Source organism: Callospermophilus lateralis, chromosome 1, assembly GCF_048772815.1.
Source record: "Callospermophilus lateralis isolate mCalLat2 chromosome 1, mCalLat2.hap1, whole genome shotgun sequence".
Taxonomy (NCBI): domain Eukaryota; kingdom Metazoa; phylum Chordata; class Mammalia; order Rodentia; family Sciuridae; genus Callospermophilus; species Callospermophilus lateralis.
Genome location: NC_135305.1, coordinates 52,360,776 through 52,384,874, shown reverse-complemented (window position 1 = coordinate 52,384,874; position 24,099 = coordinate 52,360,776). Strand labels below are relative to the sequence as shown.

The window sequence follows — 24,099 nt, the reverse complement described above, 5'->3', positions numbered from 1 at the left end:
TGATATAAATTCTTTCAAAAAATTTCTTTCTTGATTTTGAAATTGCTTCCATTATTGAAAGGTAATTTTCAAAAACATAGAATCATGACTTGTATACAAATATGAAATGAACATATCAAAAAAATTTTTATTCATTTGTTAATGAAGGAAACAAAGATTCATAGGACACACATAGGTCACTAAGTATGCTAAAATAAATTTGTTAATTTTTACTCTATAAAAATGTTAACTTTGAATACATTTGTCTCACAGGACAGAAATCAATGTATCTCTAAAGGAGCACATTTCGTTCCTTTCCTCTCTTTTTTGTAGTACCCAGTGGCATTCTACCAGTTCGCTATATCCCAAGTCGTTTTATTTTGAGACAGTGTCTCCGGCTAAGTTGCTGATGCTGGCCTTGAACTTCTGATCTTCTTGAGGCGCTGGGATTACAGGTGTGCGCTGCACCTGGCTAAGGACCACATTTCTACAGGAATCATTTGCATCACCATCAGTCCTTCACAAGTTACAAGTTATATTTTCTCTCTAGGAAGGTGCAAAATAGTTCAGACAAAATAACAGAGAACTCATAGAATCACTTAACCCCAAAGGGTTTAAAGGCAGCACCCAAAATAAAGACATCCAGCAATCTTCTTGCTTATTTCAGAGTCTTAAACAATTTCTCCTCATACTTCCAACTAAATGAACACAAGAGACCATGTCCTAAATTTGGCATCCTACAGTGTGCACAGAACAATACAAGAAGAATACAATTCAGTCAAAATGCAGATAAAAAATTTATAAGAAGTACTTGAATACTGTAATCATTGATTGTGATAAATGCTAAAATGCAATCATGAAAAAGATTCCCATGGAAATCATGAATGTTTTCAGATTTAATTAGAAGAGAGGGTCATCCCTGAAGTTCTGGGGAAATTAAAGAGGGAGATTTAAAAAAAAACGGAATTGAGTGTGCAGGACTCAAATGGTTGAAAGGAACTATAGACAACCATCCCACCTACCAAAGATAAAAGCAATGCCATCTGCCACACAGGCAAGAGTGCAACTGGCTGATATCAACCCATGACATAATCAAGGTTTTATTAGTAACAACCAGCTCTTACAGAGATGAGGTTTTAAATAGGTAGAAAAAGAAAATGAAAGGAAAGGAAAAGGGGTAGCCTCAGATTCTCTCCACAGTCTGGGAAAAATTTCTAAGGTAGCTGCCACCCAGGCATCATGGGTAATCATGGGTACTTGTCACTGGCGCCTCATACTGCAGAGCTTCAGAGCCAATCTCTCAATTTAGCCCCATGCCAGGGACCGTCTAGAGCTCACAAAACCTTGGTTCAGAGAAGAAAAGAAGAAATACCTTCTCCTAAATGAGCATTAATTTGAGCTACCAAATGTGCCCGAGAACCCAATACTCCTACTACCCGTAGCTTCCACCCAAGGGACCAACCCTTGTTTATGGAACACATAGGCCTTGCTCTGGAGAGCACAAGCAGGAGACAACTAGTCAGCTGTTTCTGAGTTCCAAGGGCTTTCCCAGGGCAGCAAATGCAGAGGCCAGCAGTAGAGCCCATGGTTAGCATGTGACTAGAGCTCCAGCACTAGGCAACCCCTCCAGGTTGCAGAAACCCAAAGGGCTTGACATTGAGCCATCCATTCAGTAACTGTGGATTGCATTTGCACAATAAAACATGATGCAGGACTAAAAGGAGAAAAAGAGAGGTAGAGCTATTAAAAAAATAAAACTCAAAGAAGGCACCTTTATGCCAACAGATAAATGTGATTAAAAAGAACAAAAAGGTAGCAAAAGGAACTATAGAATCATATAATAAGAAAATCTAAAGTAAGTGGACCAGAAGACATACAAGGGAAACTAAAATTAACACAGACTTAACTGATGAAACCTCTGGAAGATTTTCTGCTTTTATCTTGTATAGATATTGGACAAACTATTTTTTTTTTCTGTTTTAATTCTTTTTATTATTCTTTTTTTGCATGTCTTTTTTTATTTATATATGACAGCAGAATGCATCACAATTCTTATTACACATATAGAACACAATTTTTCATATCTCTGGTTGTATACACATTCACACCAATTCGTGTCTTTATACCTATACTTTGGATAATAATGATTATCACATTCCACCATCATTAACTACCCCATGCCCCCTCCCTTCCCCTCTAACCCCTCTGCCCTATCTAGAGTTCATCTATTCCTCCCATGCTCCCTCTCCCTACCCCATTATGAATCAGCCTCCTTATATCAAAGAAAACATTTGGGATTTGGTTTTTTGGGATTGGCTAACTTTACTTAGCATTATCTTCTCTAACTCCATCCATTTACTTGCAAATGCCATGACTTTATTCTCTTTTATTGCTGAGTAATATTTCATTGTGTATATATGCCACATTTTGTTTTTATCCATTTATCTATTGAAGGGCATCTAGGTTGGTTCCACAGTTTAGCGTGAATTGTGCCACTATAAATCTTTAAATTCTTTTTAGCCAAAAAGAATATATATATTTTTCTTAGTCTTTCATTAAGGCCCAACTCCATGAGGAACTACAGAATGGTTACCCCAATAAAGGTCTCCAAGACTGTTATAGAAAGACACTTCTTACAGAGATTACTCCAGGAAGAAGGGCATTGCATGAAAGCAATGGAAGACAAACGGATAAAAGGAGCCAGGCCACTTCATTTCATGACTAACAGGAATCCAAAGTCTCGCTTCCTACCATTGTACCCCCCAGACCCAGTCCTTGGATCAGTTGAGGCCACAGTTCACACACATTTCTATTGGTAGTACTAAGTGTCTCCAATCAATCACAGGTAGACAGAGCCACAAAAACATTAGTATGTAAGATGGGCAAGAAACCGAGTAACAAAGTGGAAATGTCCAAGTGAGCACTGCAGCAGGAAGAGTAAATTATAGTAAAACTAACAAATGCATTGCTAGGAGCACATGAGAAGGCAGGAAGATTTTCAGAGAAAGACAGATGATCCCATCCTAGGGCTTACAAAAACATGACTAGAAGATGATGTTATAGGTCCTATCCTCTTATGTCATCAGCTAATAAACAAGCAATCATCATAACTCTTTACGCACTAGAGAAGAAAGAACAGAGATGAAAAAAGAGAGGAAAACTCACATATACATTGAGTACCACTCACATACAAACAGAAGAGGAAGAGGAATGGAAATAGAGGAAGCAATCAGCACTTGCAGAGCTGGAGGCAACTGGAGGAGTGAAGAACTCTCCCTCACTCTCTCTCTCTCACCTGAGAACCATAATTGATTTGTCTGATCTACCAGAACAACAGTTAGGCATGCACCAGCCCCATTTTATTGCCTGTTTTACACTGTGTATCTGCAGGAGATCATATTTATTACCAAGCAGACTACAGCAAAAACAATAATAAACCCAAGATAAAGAACAGCCTTGTATTCCACTGACATGAACATTCCAGCTTTTTCTAGGCTGGCAAAGGAGGGAGTTGAGTCAGATAAGGGGAAAAAGCCCATTAATAATGAAAGTGTCAATGCATGATGTAAAGCAGAACCCCAGAACTTTCCTCCAAATCAAGTCAGATTAGAACTGAGCAATCAAGCTCTTAGTTGGTTTCACATACACAGGAACATTCCAAAGTGAAAGGAAACCAGGCTATTATAGCTCTGACAGTATTGGCTAGTACTTGTAATTCCTACTTCCTTTACCCACAAAAATGAAAATAAGGAAAGTAGCCACCTTTTCAGTACCTATGTCACTGGGCCAGCAGTAAACACTTTTCTAACCCTAACCCTGAAAACAGGTGCAAAGGTACAGATGCACCAAGTTTTTATCAAAGCCCTAGACAAACAGGAGTTAGTTAATTCAGTGAGCGATACATAGAGAGGCTCTGTCCATCTTACAGAAAAACCAACTTAGTGTCAACAAATCATCTGTATTAATGAAGTCCTGCTTGCTGTACCAACTCAGGGTCCAGTGGCTCACCTATGAAGGGGTCTGTCCATCTCTGACCCCTCTGCCTGGATTACTTACTTCTCGCAATACTCAGCCAGCCAAATAGGCCTTGCACTTGCTGAATCTCCATAGAAAAGTGTTCTAATATACTGACCCTTGCCCTGTGAGATAATTTTTGAAAAATGCAAGAGGAGAGATATGAAGAATGGGTACAAACTCAGTTCCTAAAGTGAGAGGCAGTTAACACTAGGACTGGTTATTTGATTCACAATCACCGTACAATCTATTCCAGAACACATTTCTTGAGTGTGTTTAGGAGACAACATGTGCACTTATGCATGCTTTTCCCCCAAGGATACGCACTGGGGTAGGGAGAAGGATGGGGGAGTATTATGCACAATAATAGTTCATATTAAACGATTTTGGCAGCACAGTATGTACTCTGTCAGCTCAACGAAAGCTTCCATTTATCATGACCTACAACTAAGAGGGGGATCACTCTGGGGCAGTGGGGAACACAGCTAAAGATTTAATAGAGATTAAGAAACCTTTGTGAAACCATTATATACATGTCCATTACATTGCCATTATTCCAGGTATTTATTCTCCATCAGGCTGTACGCTGTCTGCCCACATGATCTCACATGTCTACCTGTCCCTCAGACAGCAAAATTGCCAGCATGCTCCAGGAAGCAGAAAACTCATACATCTCACTTAAATGCCACAAGGGCACCCAACACACACTCATACTTAACACAGTGATAGAAAGACAGGAAGGTGAGAAGGGGGAAAAAGACAAACCTCCTCTATTACAGAGGGCACAAATAAATTGCGATCTTAGCTGAATAATTTGTGATTCAGGCAGACAAGGTCATATCTGACATCTATTTAAATTGAATAGCTTTTTCACTCTCAGTCTTCCACTTGCTCAAGCTTTCCTCTTTTATTTATGTGGTAACTGAGGGAAATTTAACTGGCATTTATTTTTAAATAACTTTAAGAGGAAACCAATTCTTTAATATCCAGACGGAAAAGAGCATAAAAATAGGCACAAAAAATGAGTTATAGTTTTAAGGGGGAGTTAGTGGAGAAAGGAATTAGAAAAGAAAAGAAAAGAAAAGAAAGATGACAAGTTTCACAAGACCCATTGCTACCACCATCACCACCACCAACAACAAAAAGAATTCAGAAAGCTTCAAGGTAGACGGAACATAATTCAATAATGGTCTTGAGGATGCTGCACTTGAGGAGCTCCAAAGAGGACACTTAAGGCAAGTGCAACTTGACCTCTAGAGCCTCCTTAAGACCTCATCTCACTGACAGTGGGAAATCAGAGCAAGAACAAAAGGCGGCACCTAACTCCAAGGTGCTGGTGGTGGGTATTATGTTTTTGGTTCATACTAATGTTTTTTGTTTTAAATATATTTTTAATTTTCATTGACAAATTAAACCCTAAGGTTTAATTCTGCTTCTGGAAAGATCCCAGAGTATGGGTTTTATATAAGCTTTTCTTTTCTTTTTTTGGTACTGGGGACTGAACCCAGAGGTACTTTATCACTAGTTACATCCCCAGTCCTTTTTATATTTTATTTTTGAGAAAGGGTCTCGCTAAGTTGCTGAGGCTGGCTTCAAATTTGCTTTCTGACTCAGGCTCCCAAACTCCTGGGATTTGAGACATGCATCAGCATGCCTGGCTTATATAAGCTTTGTAATGGGTAGATGGTCCTTATGGAGAGGGGCCTCTACTATGACTTCTAAAATAAATATTTATAGCATTCTTTCCTAAAGCTAAACAGCCCCCAAATTGCACTTTGATTGTTCTAGTATTTTTAGCAAAATAACAATATTCAGGAAAATACTATTAAGATCAACAGATCACACACCTATAGAAATTAACATATATGCAAGAGTAACTCAACAGGGTAAGCCACAGAAAAAAGAGGTCAAATAGCACTGCACTGGGCAAGTCAAACCTGCTATAGGCCTTAATACGGTCACCTGTGGCTCAAAGGCCATTAATAGCAAAAGGTTTCTGGGCATCTCCGGATTCTAAGCCATAAAGAATGTATAGCTCTGTATCTCATCCACTTAAAAGAGGACTCAACCTCTTGACTGAAGTCCAATTCATGGAACGTAGGTAGCACTTTTTAACCTGCAATCTGTGATAACTGGCTATAAAGAAAGAAAAGCTCACCAGAGTTCTATTGCTTAAAATGAACAGGGGACCACTACACCCAGGCAAGGAGGAGCTGGCCAGACACATTTGTAAAAAGCAATCACCAGGAACGAAAGAAAAAGATTCCGCCAGGCCTGGGAACACAACAGGAAGATAATATACTCTAATTCATCACTGCTCTGGGCCAGGCTGAGCTCTAGAAACATTTGTTTATATTAAATGCATCTTCTAGGTGCCCAGGGCAAATTCCCTGAGTACCCAGACTAAGATTTACTAGCCCTCCCCTTTCAGTTCCCCAGGTGATGTGGTCCTGTACCCAAGACTCAGACCTGATCCCTTTCCTGTTAGTAACTATGGGAGTTGAAATGGATGGTGTGTGTCTCGGATGCCTTCCTGGGCCATCAGACAGAAATCAATACTGGCACCATTCACTATCCAACCTTAGCTAGTATTATTTCTCTTTGTAGAAGCTGTCACTACTCCTGACACTGCAATAGCTACCCTTTCCCACTTGAATACAGTGACTGTATTAGTTTTGGTCACTGTATATTCTCAGTGCCCAGAGCAGTTCCTGACACACAGTAGGCATTCAATAAGTACTTATAGAATATATCCACTCAATTAATAAATGATCTACTCAGCCAAAAGAGACCCTAATTGTGCAAGGGTGAAGTCCTTATTGCAAAAAATTCATTTGGACAAAGGCTTTTGAGAGCTCAGAAGTATTTGTATCATTGATCCCTCTATATTATCTATCTATATCTCTATCTATTATCTCAAATGATGTTCATACATTTCTCCATTGTCTCCCACTTTCAAGCAGAGAAAAAGAACTCCTGAGCAATCATGATTAATTCTTAGAGTTGTCATAAAACCTATACTTGACTTTTCACCATGAAGACTTCCCTCTCCTAAGTGAGAATTAAACAAGGATTTTAAAAAAGAGCTAATTCATTTTAATAGAACTGGGGAGAAGTATCTTCTAAGCTCATAACAGTTAAATACGGAAAGGCAACATAGAGACAGTTCAGGTACAGAAACACAATAAGGGTTTGAATTTCATTTTTCCATAATATAAAACAGAATCCCTATAGAAGCCTAAGTAGATGCCATGGAAAAAATCACATTCAAGGCCTGAAAAGGGGCAAGCTATAGAAAACGCACAAGCAGAAGTCTTTCAGCAAATAAACACACACACTCCAGGAGCCTCTGAGCTACTACACAGCTTGATTCAGAGACAAGACTCACCCCAGAGATATCTGCAACACGGTGGATAGGCACTTCCTTCTTGCTATGCAGACCTTTCCCATTCTTAATAGCTCTGTAAAAAAAGAGAAAAACCAACCGATTAAGATAAAAACTACACTGGGAAGGGGCAGGAGAGTGTCACACAGGGGAGAGAAACAAGGCTTGCTAAAAGGGGACATGTCACTACATAAATCGCACTGTACACTGCTGAGTAGCTGGTTTGTGCGGGAGCAGTTGATGGAGGGGAGAATGTAAGTCTGCTCCTTTCCTGAGCCCAGTTACCAGTACTTTGCTGCCAGTTTCGGCTAACAGTGTGCCTGGTAATCAAAGAGCTCCCTTACTTGTTTCCAAATTAAAGGCATTGTTCCAGGCATAAAAGAAGAATCAGTTGGAAGAGCACACTCCTAAGAAACAGAAGTAATAATGTTTCTTTCAGCATTTAATCACATGAAACATTTTAAATGCAAAATATGTAGCTAGTGTTCCAATTCTAATGGAAATAAGTTCCTCCCAGGTAAAAAGATAAGTTGCCCTGAATGCAGCAATATTGTACAGAAAAGTCATTTAACTGTTGGGGGAAAAAATTAGCAAATGCTACCTAATTTGACATTAAGCCTAGTTCCCAATTGGTTTTTGGCTTATAAGACTAGGGGATTTAGCAGGTGACTCTGCCACAATTGGTCTGCTCCAATCTACCACTTTTATCTCCTATTTCTTTTGAGTGGTAGCTTCAGGACAGAAACCTAAAGCATCACTGGGTGTGATCACTGGTGGAACAATGAAGGGCCACAGTATCAAAGCTCTCTGATAAGTCACTATCTTCTTACCCTAGATAAGGCCTTCCCAAGGCAGTGCTGTAACAGCAACTCAGAGGGGCTGTCTTTGCTAAAACACTGACTTTGCTTGAGCCTGCATATGCCGAGTGGGTAACTAGAAGCAAGATATAGCTTGGCATCTTTGCCTTCATTTCATATTTGTCTCCTTTATTACCTTAAACTTTGTGACACTGCACAGGTCAGCACAGACATGTTAATCATTTTAAGGAATACATCTATAAATTAGTAATATGAGGTTAATTTGTCCTAAATTCACCTAACCTATCTCATCCCTCTTCAATACTGAGGCAGTAACTGCTGCATCCTACTTCAGGCTCCTAGAGTGGTGCCAAGAAGCTTTCAGATAAGCCAGACCTTTCAGGAACTGTATGGTTTATCATCTCATTGGAACTCAACTACCCTGTTCAGGATCACAGGTCTGACAGGTGAACATCCTGCCAAACCTTCTGAAGTGATAAAGACTTCTCCAGAGCCACCTTGAAGAACCAGAACTGAGAGAATCATCAACCAGACCACAGTTTGACCAAAACTGTTTAATTATACAAGAGTTGCCTCACCCCCCAATTCTTCCTCTGTTTAAACCTAATGCTCTGTTTAAATTTGTTAAAGACAGAGTTGCTGGATCTTACTTTGCCTTCCCAACATGGCCATGTCAACTAGTTTTCTTTCTTGCTTTACACCTTTTCTATTTGGTGTTTGGGGTGAGTGGCTGAACCTGATATGGCAAAACACCAGAGTTAGGCCTCCGGCCTAGGACTATGGTAACACTGCCAGGCTTGCAGAACACAGCAAGGAAAAAAATAGAGACAGATAAAGAGAGATTCAGGGGTGTTTCCACTCTGCTGACCAGCCCTTTTAGGGTTTCTGAGATCCAAAAGAAATACACAGAATGCTGTCAGAGAAGGGCCAGGATCAGTGTTAAGTGACCCCTATTCACACTAGTGCCCTCATTTCACCTCCACACCAGCTGTCGCATTCCATTCAGGATCATAACTTTCTAAACCAAATCCACACTAACCAAATTGGATGGTGTTGCTCAGTGCAACCTAGAATGGTCACATTTCTTGTGGGCTTAGACTGATCTCATTGTTAAGCCCCCCTCCCCTTTTTTTAATCCCAGAGGATCTTTTACTCACTAAAGTGATCTGAAACACTTTTCAGTTCAGAAACAACAAATAAAAGTTTTCCTTACTATCTATTTTCCATTCCATGATGGGGATATGTGCGTACCCACCCACTCTGATCTGAAATTCTGGTTAACCATGCTAACAAAAAGAAATCATTTCTAAGTTCCTTAAATTCCATGGTTCCTTATGAATTTTAATGAAGGTCTTTAGCTTTAGAAATTGCCAATGGGATCAGGTCTTGTGAAACACACCTGAGAGGCTGAGGCAGGAGGACTACAAGTTTGAGGACAGCCGGACAACTTAGAGAGTATCTCAAAATAAAAAGGACTGGGGATGTAGCTCAGTGTTAGAGTGGTTGCCTAGCATGCCTGAGGTCCTGGGTTAAATCCCTACCACTTCCTCCCTCCAAAAGTGCAAGTGGATCAGAATACTTCCCTTCACAATTTAGTCTGATAGTTTATTACTAATGATAATGACCAGAGCTGATTATCAAGGCCTGCTCATGGGCTCTTGGGATTTACAATGAATAGAATAGGACCATATAGATGGAAACCAATGGCTAGACACCAACTATCCAACTCTTCCATCTCCCAAAGCTCTGTTCCAGTCCTGTTTCTACAACTTCCTCTTGCCACTAAGCTGATCTCCTGATTTTGTTACCATAAACTGGAAGGAGCAGCCTTCAGAAGGCCAGGGAAGCTCTCTCCTACAGGAGAGGCCTGCTAAACATTTTGCTAGTCTCTGGGGCACCAAATGCTCACAGCCTTATCCTCTAACAAGGACAACCAAAATAAATGGATTTGACCTATGAACAGACGGTTCATGTTACAGCACTGCTGAACTCCTGGCCTTTCCTGGGCTGGGGAACAGCTCACATGCCATGAGGAAAAAGCCCAGAGCCTGAGCTGTAAGTTGGAAAGCCAAGGTCCTCCAGGCAAAAGCAAGGTGGTGGAAGTAAAGTTGAGTTGTTTTCTATCTACCTACATGAGGATACAGAGGAGGCCAGGACTTAACCAAGACTAAATGTACTACCAAAGGAAAAATAAATAGCACCCCAAATTGAAAACCATGGAAAACAGGGTACAATTGACATCTAAAACAGTACAGAATTCTATCACATTAAGTATAAATATTAAACCCTCATTCATGATCTATTTGTTCCTAAAAAGCAAATTATCAGATCCTTATTAACATTCAGGCATTACTTTTGGAAAACCTTCAAAGACAGTCCCTCCCCACTACCTTCAGAAATGATTGTTAAATTAGATCAATTTCTGGCACATTCAAGAGGTAGCAAGAAGACTACATTGTAACATCAAATATAAACTAGGAAACAGTTGTTATTTTGTTAATTCTTTAAAAAGAGAGAAAACTGATAATTCACAACAGGTGGTTAATCACTCAGTTCAAACAGCACCACCCAGAAAACCACCACACCCAGCTACCAAGCAGGAGGGATTTGTGAGAAACATGTATGGTGGCCTATTTCACTGGGTCTCCTTTCCTTGATGATTCACTGTCACCACACTCTGTTGTACTGTGACAGAAATGACCCTAAATGAGGCACCTCCAGCAAACACCCCTCTGCCTCACACAAGGCTGATGATAAAAGCAAGACCCTCTCTCTGAAAGAGACTCCAGGGGAACCAATCAGTGTGGAGGTTCAGACACGTACCTCAGAGAGAACAGGAGCAAAAGCCAAGTGCAGCAACCACCTTGCTGATGCTCTTTGCAAAGGGGACTTAGTTCTAGGACTCTGAAGACACATCAGGAATGCCTAGGAAGAGTTCTATGTATGGAATCAAACCATGAAGATTATTATGCTGAAAAAGGTATGCTGCCTTATCACCACTTTGAATGGGAACCTATCCTGTGCATCTCACACAACCGGGTTTCCTGGGGAGAGGTGGGCAGGTGGCAGAGAGCGAGTTTGCTTCCATACATACTTGGGCCACAGAGGGCACTAATGCCTCCCCTCACTGCCTGGCCCTGCAGACCACATGGCCCTATGTTTTCTTTAGGCATGGACTGAAACTCCTGATTTCTCAACTTCTGCTGTGTCTGTTTAATAGCTGCTTCCTCACAAAGGCAGGCTGTATTCAGCTGGCCAGGAGAAAGGAAGCAGTAGGCCAGAACACAGCCTACTCCTTGCAGAAGCTCTCCTCTCCTCCCCAAGACACAGCAATACAGAGACAGCAAGGACCAGCAGTGTCAGAAACTGATAAAACCGATCACTGGCTAGGAAACGTTGGTGTGTCCATATTACATACAAAGGGGTGACAGGGCAGAAGAGGGGTGAAAATTGCTTTCTAGGTTTCTTCCAGGACCCACAGGGCTGCTCTCCATTCATTGGAAAAATCTTTCTCTATCAGCAAACTTTGAAATTCACACATACTAGTGCTACTGCCCTCCCTCTAGAAGATCAAGCCTGTCGCTCTGCAAAGGCAGATGAAAACTGTCACAGCAACATCACCCCTACCGCCTCAGCTCCTGAACAGTAGACTCTCACATGCTTTTCACACACAAGAACAGGGCATGTTTTCATGCTCTCCAGCTCATGCAGAAATTTCTAAGGACCAATCCTCTCCAACTCAGAAATCAGCACCAGAGGACATTCTGGGCCAAAAAAAAAAGAAAGAAAAAGAAAAAAAAAAGGCCATCCATTGGGTAATTCAGTGATGGCAGACTTATTCTGAACAAAAATTTTGGGGTGTTTACAAAGAAATTCAAAGAATTTATGGTTAGATCCCACCTTATCACAATGAAAATGGTTGTTGCAAAATGAATTCTTAACCTGAGATCATAAGTGAGCTTTGGCTAGATGCCAGGAATATTGACGAATCACCCCAGAGTATTCATGTGAATTTTCCTAGAGGGCAGGAGCTTTTCAACAGTTTCACAAAAAGAACTGCTTTCACACATAAAAGAATCTAAAGACAATAAAGCAATAGAAAGTAAAAATGGCATATGACAGATAGGTGGCAGGGAGATGATAGGGCAAGGGAGATGACAAGTACTGAGAGAGGTCAGGAGCACCTGAACATGCCTTCTCTTCTGTAATTTCTCTTAACAATGCTTTCTGGCAACCAGGGACCAAGATGTCCCATAACTCTGCTTTGTTTTATTCCCTACACACAACACTTTTTTCCTTCCAATTAGGGCTCACGTTGCCCTTTTGTAACCCTCTTGGTCCAGGGCCTCACCAATTTATTTCAAGAGAGCTTCAGGAACATTTAAAGTGAATTCACCCAATCCTTTTGGATACTGCACACCACTTTGACTCCACAATGTCATATGACTTTGGAATAAAAATTTATTTCATCATTTCACTTCTCTACTTGGATGACCAGTCTGGGAAAGCAAGTGAAAGTTCTTATGCTTGACTTTCTTGGGTCTCTACCCTGTGGCCCCAGTATATATTTTCACATGATTTCAACAGCACTCTTGCTAATCCAATTAGGCCCATCTTCTCCATGCCTCTGATTTATAAGTTCTCAATTATGTGTGTTCCCTGAGCCTATCTGTCTTTAAGGTACATGCTATAGGATGAAAAGAGATACCACGTATCTGTAGCCACAACCTTATCACAATCATAAAACAGCTGCCACAACAACAGGGGTCCTAGGTGAACCACAATTAGGATTCAGATATTGAAATGATATTCATTTGAAATAGTAGTAAAATTATATATGTGAATGTGTGTGTGCATAAAGGTGCAGTTTAGTATGTAATTGTAAACTGCAACATACAATTTTCACATTGCTTCAGATGTTCGTCTTCATTCTACAGCTAACCTGAAGGCCCTTTGGAGATAGGAGTCTGTCCTTAGTATTTGTATTATATTTAACAGAGCTACACTCACGGAATCATGTAGACAGAGCCCTCTCATTCAATTCAAGTGCAACCTGGAAAAAGATGAACACATTAACTATCTGATGCAGTTCGCTGAAAACATTTCAAGTTGGAGATGTGGCCAATGGCAAAGGGACTATGGAACCAAGTATGAGGTTGGCTGGCTTTCTTGGACTGGTGGTTTACCAGTCTATCTCCATCCAGCACACAGGAGGTCAAAGGCTGGTCTATTAGCAGAAGCAGGATTATCTACAATCCGAGTACCACATTTCCATCCAAGCTCCTGAAACAGGAGATGTGCGAAAGTTTGAGTGGCAATGAGTGGGTGCATAACTCTGACCACCATAAACAATGAAACAGAACTAAGCAGCAGGGCTGTAAAGATCTCCTACCTGACAGCAAAAGATAAATGACTCAGAGGAAGGGAAAATAATTCTAACCGAAAAGGTTAAAAATCAGAACAAAGAGTGAATAAGTTACTAAACTTGCAAAGCGCTTCTCATTGTGTTTCAGAACACATTGATGAATATGATGTTTCAGCATGAACCAAACAGATATCACTGATACACGGCAGCAATAAACAATTCCTCTGGCCTTTTTAGTGGTTCCTGGGCAGCTGAAGGAAGCAACAGGGTCCTGCCACTCAGAAAATAAGACACAGAGCAGACACAGGTGCAGAATGGTAGGTGGGAGAGCTAAGATTATGCAGCTGCTTTTTCAACAAAAAATGAGAATTACTGATAAGAAAGGCAGAAGAGATGGAGAGAACACAGACTGGAAATGAGGAAATTGAGTCCTATAGTCAAGGGAGATGAGTGGATTAATGAGTCAGTAGGTCTTATGAGGCAGTGAAGCAAATAACAAAGAACTCCAGTTCATCCTCTCATCTAAAACTAATATAAGGAAGAAATGAAGACACATGCCATTGTGCTAGGTATGACAATGGGTCTGCAGTAGCAGGAAAACAGGAAAGGAGGGATTATAAGAGATCATGACAGAGCATAATAATCTACACAGAATAAACACGATGGAAACACAGTTGCAACAGATAAGCAAATGCTACTGACCCTAGATTAGGATCAAAGGAAAATTAGTCCTAGGCAGAATCAGGCATTTATGGTCCAAAAAGCCTCAGAAGAGGGAGATCATATAAAACTGCCCCAGTGACACTGGTTTTTGATGTTCTGGCCACAATGTCTATCAGAAAAAAATTACGGGAACCATTGTTGAATAATTCTTTTCTGAGGTGGTACATGCTTATAATCTCAGTGATTAGGGAGGCTGAGGAAGGAGGATCACAAGTTTGAGTGCAGCCTGGGTAACATGAGAAAACCCTGTCAAGAAAGAAAGGAAGAAAACCAGCAGGATAGCTAGAGAGTGTGGCTCACTGGTAGAGCAAACCTGGATTTCATCCCTAATAACACACAAGATACCCAAAAACAAACAACAACAACAAAAACCCTATTCTAAGATAAAAGCTCCCCTTAATATTTTTTTGAGGGCTTATACACACATACCTGCCCACTTCTACTTTTGAAAACTAGTACACACCATGGAAAAAGTTCTGTAGGCTTGTTTTTTTCCCCCAGAAACAGGTAAATAAATACTTACCTGTGTCATTAATTTCTTTACATCAATTTTGATAGCTATACAATAAATCCATCATATGGATGCACGTTTCATGATTTAATCAATTCCCTGCTGCTAGATATTTCTGTGAATATAATTCCACTAATATGCTACAAGGAATAACTTTTAGATAAACTGATGGTCATCTTGCTAATTACTTTTTTTAGGACAGATGTACAAAAGTAGCACTTCTATGTCACACAGCCAGGGAGCAAAGCAGTATTTGTTTTACACTGCCCTTTCACAAGGCGTCCTACATTGACCATACCTTGTCTCAAGGACTCTATTTGGGGGTAACCCTTGAGCTTGGGTGATCTTTTCCCTATGCATCTAACTTTTGCAATTACATTTGCAATTATTTACCTGTTTACCCTAATCAAAATATCATGAATTTGTTTATGTCTTCTATGTGCTTGATAAAACATTTATTGCTGTAACATGAACAGTCATAGGAAATTTTAATGTGTCTTTTGAGTGATAAGTAATAGTTATTGGACGTGTGATTTGGAAAATGGTTTTTCGGTGTGAACTACGCTGCCTAGGACTTACTGAAAAAGATTCATTGCCATCCTCTAGAGACTTGGCTCTCTGAACTTGATGCAAAAGCAAGAGGAACAGTAAGTAAGCTTTCTCAACTTCTGTGCCCAAAATGGGAGGGGGAATCAGAGGCAGCTTAAGATAAAACAGAAATGCACAAGGGAGTTCATAAGGAATTGAGATGCAAAGAATCTTGCAAATTAAAGAAAGTTATGAAGCAGATTTCCCCTTCACAAGCAGCTATAAAACTGTGCACTGATGTATCAGTGATTAATTATTTGAATTCTCATCCTCCTAAGAGATTTCCAAGGATTATAACAAAAGTAGGAAAGGGATATACCTCATAGAGGCTCAGCTCTCAGACCCACTAAGCCACCTAACATTGCTGAGGAATCAAATCAAGCAAGTACTGCAACTCAAGGTAATTTCACATGAAATTAGCTAAGAACTGGTAGAGGCTACTCAGAAAGAATGGAATTCAGGAGCCATGAATGTCAAATACAGGGAAGGTAAGACAGGAGTTAAAAGGGGTGGGGGGAGGAGTTAGGACAGAAATTCAAAGTTAGTCCGCTACATGCCTTGTACTCTTTTACTTATAACCACATTTTAATTCCCATTATACTCAAAATTAAATGACTTATCTGCCATAAAAGGACATACCATTTGATTTGTTTTCTAGTGGTCAGAACATGTTTATAGCAGTGGTTCTCAAATTTTATTATATATCACAGCCACCTGAAGAATGTCTTAAAGAGATAGGAGCAAGGGAACCTAAGTATTCACATTGTAAACAAGTTCCCAAAGTGACAATGATGATGTCTGAGAAAGACTGATGTAGGGAGTCAAGTTACAAGAAAGTCAAGGGTCAAGTGTTACATTTTGCTGTCACAATTTATTTTGGATTGAATTTATATTCCCAGTACAATAATCTTCAAACGGGAGCAAGGTGTGGTAATGCACGCCTTTTAACCCTAGGGACTTGGGAGTCTGAGGTAAGAGGATTGCAAGTTTGAAGCTCACTTGATACTTCAGTGAGACCCTGTCCAAAAACAAAAAAATTAAGAAGGTTAGGGACATGACTCAGTGGTGGAGAGTCTCTGGGTTCAATCCCTGATACTGGGGTGGAGAGGAGGAGATAATCATCAAATAAATATTTTGAGTGTGTGAAAGGAGCAAAACTCTTAGACAAGAAGGCAGTGGGATAGGAGAGAATAAACAAGATGCTCTGAACAGGTAGGCACTGAAAGCTGACCATATTAGGAGGGGAATAACAACCATGATGAAATCATCTAGAAAGGTTGGTCTAGAAGGAATACAACCGGACAGAGTAATGATTATGGAAAGGTCAGGCAAGAAGTAGTTCTCATACCAGTTGCTCATCTGACTGTGACAGCAGCACTCTTTCCAGCTTGGTACACAAAGGAGCAGTTGTATCCATTGGATTCCACCTTTACCCTAGGCCCCACAGAAACATCAAGTAAACTTGAACAGCTTGCTTTATGCCAGAGGAACTGGGGGTGGGGGTGGGGGAGGTGGGAGGGAAAAGGAGGAGGGGACATGAGAGTGAACAACTCCTCTTAATACCCTGAAGGAGAAAACTCTTTGGAAATGGAGACATTATACAGCTCTCCAGAAGTGGCCATTTGTGCTGCCTTAAATGCAGATTGATTACTCCTATTTGGATGTTGAGTGCATCATCTTTCCTGAAGAAAGGGAAAAAGCTAAATTTCCCCACATTCAGCTGTGTCGTCAAATCACTTCTCCACACCAGCTCTTTTAATGCATTTTCCTGTTATCACAGCCACTTGCAGTAGCTGATCTACCCTACTCCCCAACAGTAACACCCCCTCCCAACACGAGCTGAATCCAATTAGCAAACTCAGGACTGTGACACCAAAATGCAAGTTCAAATCTTGGTGGGACCATGCATCACCAGCATCTCTGCATCTCTGGGGTGGATAAGAAGGAAGTCAGGAAGGTGTTTAAGAGAAAGATCAACTCCCTTTCTCTGAGCTGGTTTCCAACCTGCAATGGCATGAGGTAATGCAGCTGGGAAAAGAAGGCAGAAGATAATACACCTGACTCCTGCTTTTTATGATGCTTGAGCTAAAAATCCAACAACACCCTGATGTTATAAGAATCTATGATTAAACAGTGAAGGAAAGAGGAAAAACTTCAAGTAAAAGCTGTTTTTAACACTATTGAGTAGGTTCTAGTTTTATTCAAAGAGAATTTTCACTTGTTGGGGTCATTAGATTCAAAGTGAGAAATCTTGGTTTAAAGCTGTACCATTAAACTATTGAGAAGATGAGGACAGAGACTGAAAAGAAAAGATGAATTTCAGGGAGATGTTCTCAAGGGAAAATTTAATAGAAATGAGAGACAGAATAAAAAAGATGTAAGGCAAGCAGTGTTAATAATAAGGAAGATGAAACAGGAAGGGCTAAGAAAACAGGTAAGAAAAGACAAGAAATAGGAAAAATAGTAATACCCAGGGGTACTATTAGAATTATTTAATGTCGGTCCCTCTGAGATTGCATGCATTGTAAAGGGTGGAATCTATTATCTTTTTTGTTCACCACTATTATCCTCAATTCCTGGGACCCAGGATACACTCAAGAAAATGAGAATAAAGAGAAGAAATGAATGCAAAGCCATCATATGCAAAATAAATGAGCACTGAAAAAAACTGTTCCTGGCAGGCAAATATCTGCTTTCCTGAAGAATGGATTAACCATGTCATCTATACCCTGTGATAGGATGTATAATTTTCAAATTTCAAGACACACAAACATTTGCAGGGAACTCACATTCAAATTCCACACCAATTTTCTCAATGGAAAGGCAAAGAAATGGAACTTGCTTCTTTTTATAAATATATTTAACAAATCAGAACAGTATTCAACTAGTATATGGAGTTCTTCCATTTTAAGGAGTCCTAAAGTTGTATCATCATCCCCTCCTCCCTTTTTTTTTTTTTATTTGGCTGCTAGGGATCAAACCCAGGACCTCACAAGTGCTAGGCAAGTGCTCTACCTCTAAGCTACATTCCTGCCCTCCACTTATATAGTTTAACTTAGTAACACAAAGTGCTACTGACTGATGCTTCACATTATGCTCATAGCCAGTATGCGAATGTCAGTTCAACTGAAGATGCAAACATGAACCAATTGAAATTTTATGGAAAAACTTCCTTATGTTTCAGAAAAACAGTAGAGCTGCTCTGGCTAAGAGTATAAGACAAAGAGTACTTCTTTCCCAATGGTATTAAAAACATTTCAGTAGAACTGTAAAAATGTATTTATAAGTGTCTGCTATAAATGCATAAAAAATGGTAAGCCTCCTGTGGTCCCAGTAACTATCACCAAGAGATATTCAGTGAAAGACATATTCCTCTTAACAATGACCACTGATACTGGCCTAGGAAAGAAAGAGTTACTAACAATCATATATCCTTCTGATCAAACACTGTGATGGAAATGCCAGCAGTTTTCTTTGAGGTTTAGGCAGAGAGAAACCTAAGAGGGTCCTGTCAACCCCATGGAAAAAAAGCAAGAACTGATGCTTACAGGCTTTAGAGATTGGAGATGCAGAAGTCAGAAAGGCAAGAACACTGTTTTTGTTTCTAAAAGAAGAGTGAGCTGAGGCAAAGCTGAGATGAGGGCAGGTTCATGCTTGCCTCTCAGAGAGGGAGGACAACACCACAGTTTCCTGAATCTGCAGTGTTCTGGGAAACAACAGAATACATATGAAAAGATAAGAGCCTGCCCTTTTCTCTTTTCCTGAGATAACCCTAACCTCATTATGAATGTCCAGAGTGAATCTATAATGCATTTCAATCTGCTCAGACGCTAGATTGCTTTCCCACAGTCAAACTGGGGCATCAATTTCTTAATATATACATCCTATCTTGAAATCACAAAAGCTTAGAATTAAAAGATTCTTTAAAGGAATAAAGCCCCAACTCTTGAACTAATGCAAATTCTCTTTTCCTGCAATAAGCCACAGATTCCAACAATTTCTAGAAAGTCTTAAAATATACCAGTTTCAAATAAAGTCATGGGCAGCTTCAGGAGAATGCACATAGATGCTATCCCCTAGATATGCATACCTACAAGAAAATATGGCATGAAGCAAGGCTCTGATCTAACTCCAGTCACTACCAGCTTGTCTTCAGTACCTTTAACATGCTCAATAAATGCCTATGTGGAAGACCACTAGCATAAAGATGTTAGTCACAAAATCTATCTGGATGTATCATGTCTAATATATAGGCTAGAGTATAAAGACACTGCACTTTAGAAAAATTTAAGTGTTTTGATAATGACTCACTCTCTTGGATGTAAGAAAGTCCCTGAAGGAGTCAAAAAATGCCTTAAGTTTAGGACACCCATCTGGACTACAAACTCAGCCAGCCAGCTAACCAAGATATGCTGCAATGAGATTGGAAATGTTGGAAAGTCAATCTGGGGATTAAAAACTAGAATCACACAGAAAAGACAATGTGTCACATTCCACAAGGAGCCCCAGAGGATGTCCCTAAAAAGGGAGACCAGGTTTAGGAGCATCACAGAGAACTGTGGGTCAGCTACACTCTAAGCTCTTTCTGCAAAAAAAAAAAAAAAAAAAAAAAAAAAAAAGGAGGCTAACATAAAAAGGCTCTCAGAACCCTGGGACAAAAATCAAGAGCTTTTCCATGGAGCCCATGAGAGAAGGAAGGCACGAGATGCAAAAAGAAATGCCAAAACCTTATCTTGCTGGGACACAAGGTAATTAGGGAGGAGGCAGCTGATGACAGACAACTGAACTAGAAAAGAAGGCTATCTTTGGGGAATTAGAGGCTTATTTATCCTTCAAACAAAAAGATGTGACTTTCTCTAGATGGGCCAGGTATTTGAGACATAATGAGGGTTGCCGATCAGCAGACAGGTGTCTGAAAGAGGTGCCTTGAAGGGTCAGCAAACTGATAGGAGCTGCTGTGGTGGTAGAGTGGTTTCTAATAGGCAGGTGGATATGCTTGAAAGCAACTGGCAAACTGCAATTGGTATTCTTCCCTTTCTGTCTCACCTGGTCTCCCAGTGAGCGCCTAACATACTACTCCCTGAGCAGCCATCAGATGATCTGAGAAAGGTTGGCAGATCATACCCCCTTGCAGAGGAAGTAGTGCCTACAGAGCCCTGAGAAAGCTCATCAACTCCTAGGCAGGCAGCTGCACTGACCCGAGAAGTCAGAAAAGCTAACAGGCTGCCCTTTCCCCAAAGCTTAGAATGTTTCTTTAAAAGGATTAATGGCCAGGCAGTGCACTGGAAAGCAAAGTCAATGGAAGAGCACTCTGCACCATTGCTGATATCACTAGCGATTACCAGAGAGAAAAACAGGTAACCAAGGTCAGGGGCAAGGAAATCTGTTGAAATTGACACCCCTGTGGAAAGGGACTAATGAAAATGATAGCTTTGAAATTTTACCTTCACCCACCTAAACTTTCAGAATGAATGACACAAACGCAGCAGATATTATTATTTGGCCTTTGCCAAAGCATTAGATACAGTAGTGCAAGAAATTTTACTTTGAAAATTAATTCTAATTGGCTTGGTTCAGTACACAATCACTGAAGATTAAAAAGGGGCTGAAGGATGATAAACAAAAGACTGTTAAGTGACAGTCCATGCAATGAGAGACTTGGGGTCAACACCAAGGCCTTTCTTGTTGAGGGGTTCTATTCATGGCCCAGAAAAGGAGTAAACAACTCACTAATGAGATCTGCAGAGGACACTAAGCTGGGAGGTAGAGAAACTGCATGGGGGCATCAAATCACAAAACAGAGTTCAAGTGGAAAAAATATAGCCTATCTATCTAGGGGAAAGCAACCCTAAACTTAGATAATATTCGACAGACAGAGAGGATGAGGGGCAGGAGCCGCATGTAAAAAGAGCTTTGACATGCTATAAGGTGACAGAAGGAAGTAAGAAAGCCAAGGGCCACGTGGGGAGCATGCATGGGGGCACAGAGTGCTTTGAATCGAAGGCAAACGAAAATAAAGCAAAGTGTCAGAGATAGGTGGTCTGCAAAAGAGGTCAACTTTATCGTTTTCCACAAGAAAAACACATCCTACACTCAAAATCTCTTTTAATGGCTACAAAGCCATAAATAAACCAGACCTAGCAGTTGTTTTGGTCTTTCTTGGATTTAGAAGATTAAAAAGGGTTAGCATTTAGAAGATGGCACTGGGCCACCATCCTAGGGCTCACTGACAGTAAAGCTCCAAAGGAAAACCCACTCACAGTTGAGGTTGGCTATTTCTCCTAATTCTTTATGAAGCCTGTATTGCCTTTGGGCAATGCCTCGGGCTTGGGGAAGTGGTTAATTTCTCTCCATTTACTCAACCTACAACAGTGCAATGACCCTGAAGCCAATTTTTCCACCATTAGTCTGAAAGCAAAGGCTCAACACAATTATCTCTAGGCAACTCAATGCTTTAGCAAGCATCTTGTTACATTACTTCAGCACAAAAATCAGCACTAAAGAAGCTATTTTCTTCTTAAAACCTAAATTTAAAAAAAAATTTTCCTATATGTGTTTCTTCTTTAAACAAAACTCACAAAAACTGTCACATCATGGCTATTCTAGCAGCATGATAAGAGAACTTATTCTGGTTTCATTTTCCAGAGAAGTTTTGCAAATTGTTTCCATGCTTACCTGTCAGAACTAAATATTCACTAGTGGCACAGTGAACCCAGTACTAAAAATATGAGTGTATATCCCACTACACAGCTTGGTGTTCCTGCTACTCTGGGAACATCTAACCTGTCCTTCGAGTTGCCATCAGATGAGGCTGAATATTCTGGTCACAGACTCACATTGTGAATTGCACCAATAGTTGAGTAAATGTTCATTTCTTAGAGTGACTAGATGATCACACAGAAGCTAATGTATGCTAATGTATGAAATATGATATGTCAAGAGCTTTGTAAGGTTTTGAACAACCAATAAAAAAAAAAAAAAGGTGTAAAACCCCATTTCTAATCATGGAATTTTTGAGCCCACCTGGACTAGAGATAATATAGGAAGGAAGAGAAGAGAGGGCTTATGAGAAACACCAATTATGGATATCTCTCTCTCTCTCTCTCTCTCTCTCTCTCTCTCTCTCTCTCTCTCTCTATATATATATATATATATATATATATATATATATTTTAATGTTCACTAATGAGCCCTAAACATTCAAAGATATGGGTATTTTCACTGAACTCTTCGTACCTAACAATCAGGTCCTGGACAGGACCTATTGGGGAAACCCCACGAGAAAGAATCCAAAAAGCCACAGCCTGACAGACCGATTTCTCAGCTGACATTCTGTGTGACATTCTATAGATGCTCTATCCATCAGGATATGACACAGTGTTAGAGGTAAATGTCACATATCAGGGCAATGTTCTGGGCCAAAGAGCAAGAAAAGTGATCTCAATGACAAGTCTGAAGCTGAGATTAGATAGCATGTGCCCAAACTCATTCCTTCTCTAACCACAGCACATAACCTGACAATGGCCAAACTTTTAGAACTAAAGGGGTCCTGGAGGCCATGGAAAAAATTCCTAGGGGGACCAGCCTGTGCAATGCCTTTGAAACAATGGATCTATTCTGGTTGAGTCCATGCAGTCTGCTGAACTATCCAAGATGGTCCAGCATTAAGTAGCTCAGTTCTTATTACTTCTCAGGAAGTCTGGGAATCACTCAACTATCAGTATCATCCAGAAACAAAAGTATCCCTGAATTAGAGCCTTGAGGAATGTCAATGACAAGAAATACTGCTGAGCAGTATGCATATCCTTGGGGCAACCAGCCACAGGGATGAAGGACAAAAGTAAAATGTCACAGGGTTTCTCAAATGCTCTCCTGCCAGCTGTCAAAAGTTTTGGAAACCAAATTTCATTTCCCAACATATGTTTTCATTTCCTTTGTACATTACAAAAGGTCTAAAGGTGATAAATGGGAGGGGCTGAAAGGAGAGGCCTCTAAAGGTAAGACACAGAGGCAAATGTACTACACGCACAAGCAGGGCTTCCCTGCTAGTTCCAGGAATGGGATAAAAATATCTGTTATAGTACTCTATTCCATAGTTCCTTTTATAACATCAGTATAGGGAGATCATATTTAGTATATTTTATAGATTTTAAAAAATAGAGGCCCAAATGAACTTAATCAAGGTTAGGTAATAAGTTCAAAGTGTGTTCTTCTTGTTTTCATGGGGGAAAAAACTGGAATGAAAAAAGGATACGAACTCTATCAGCATATTATTTTCTAACCCATTCTTCACAGCTATAGGTACAAGAGTGGAGACAAAAAACCAGGGCTGTTGGTCCCAGTGAGTTTACATTAGTAATTTTTTGACTCACCTGGCCTCTGCAGCAAGCAGCTCATCATAGTGTGAGGATCGCTGGTCATCATCCTGCCGGTATCTGATCACAGTGGCTAGACCTTTGCTGACAAGAGCCTCAGCGATGTTTCTGCAATGGAAAAGGTAGGTCAGTGAGCACTAGAGGTGCATATGGGGCTCAGTCAACAGAAATAATAACAGTTAGCACCTGGAGGTCTTAACGCGTTCTGGCAGGGGAGGGAGAGGCCAAGGATTTCAAGACCAATGAGTTGTTAAGCTAGAAATCCAAATACAAGGTTGAATACAAAGTTCCCTAGTTCAGCATTTTTCTGGTTAGTACAGTCAGATGCTATATCAATCCAT

At 40.3% G+C, this 24,099-nt stretch overlaps 1 protein-coding gene across 1 annotated transcript in view; it reads right to left on the bottom strand.

The window, feature by feature from the left end:
• Snd1 (staphylococcal nuclease and tudor domain containing 1) overlaps window positions 1-24,099 on the bottom strand; it is a 417,500-nt gene that overhangs the window by 168,180 nt on the left and 225,221 nt on the right. The window contains exons 13-14 of the mRNA XM_076862188.2: window positions 23,756-23,866; window positions 7,382-7,454 (exon numbers count right to left, since the gene is read on the bottom strand). Of these exons, the coding sequence (XP_076718303.2) occupies window positions 7,382-7,454; window positions 23,756-23,866 (184 nt within the window). The remainder of the gene's footprint in view (window positions 1-7,381; window positions 7,455-23,755; window positions 23,867-24,099) is intronic.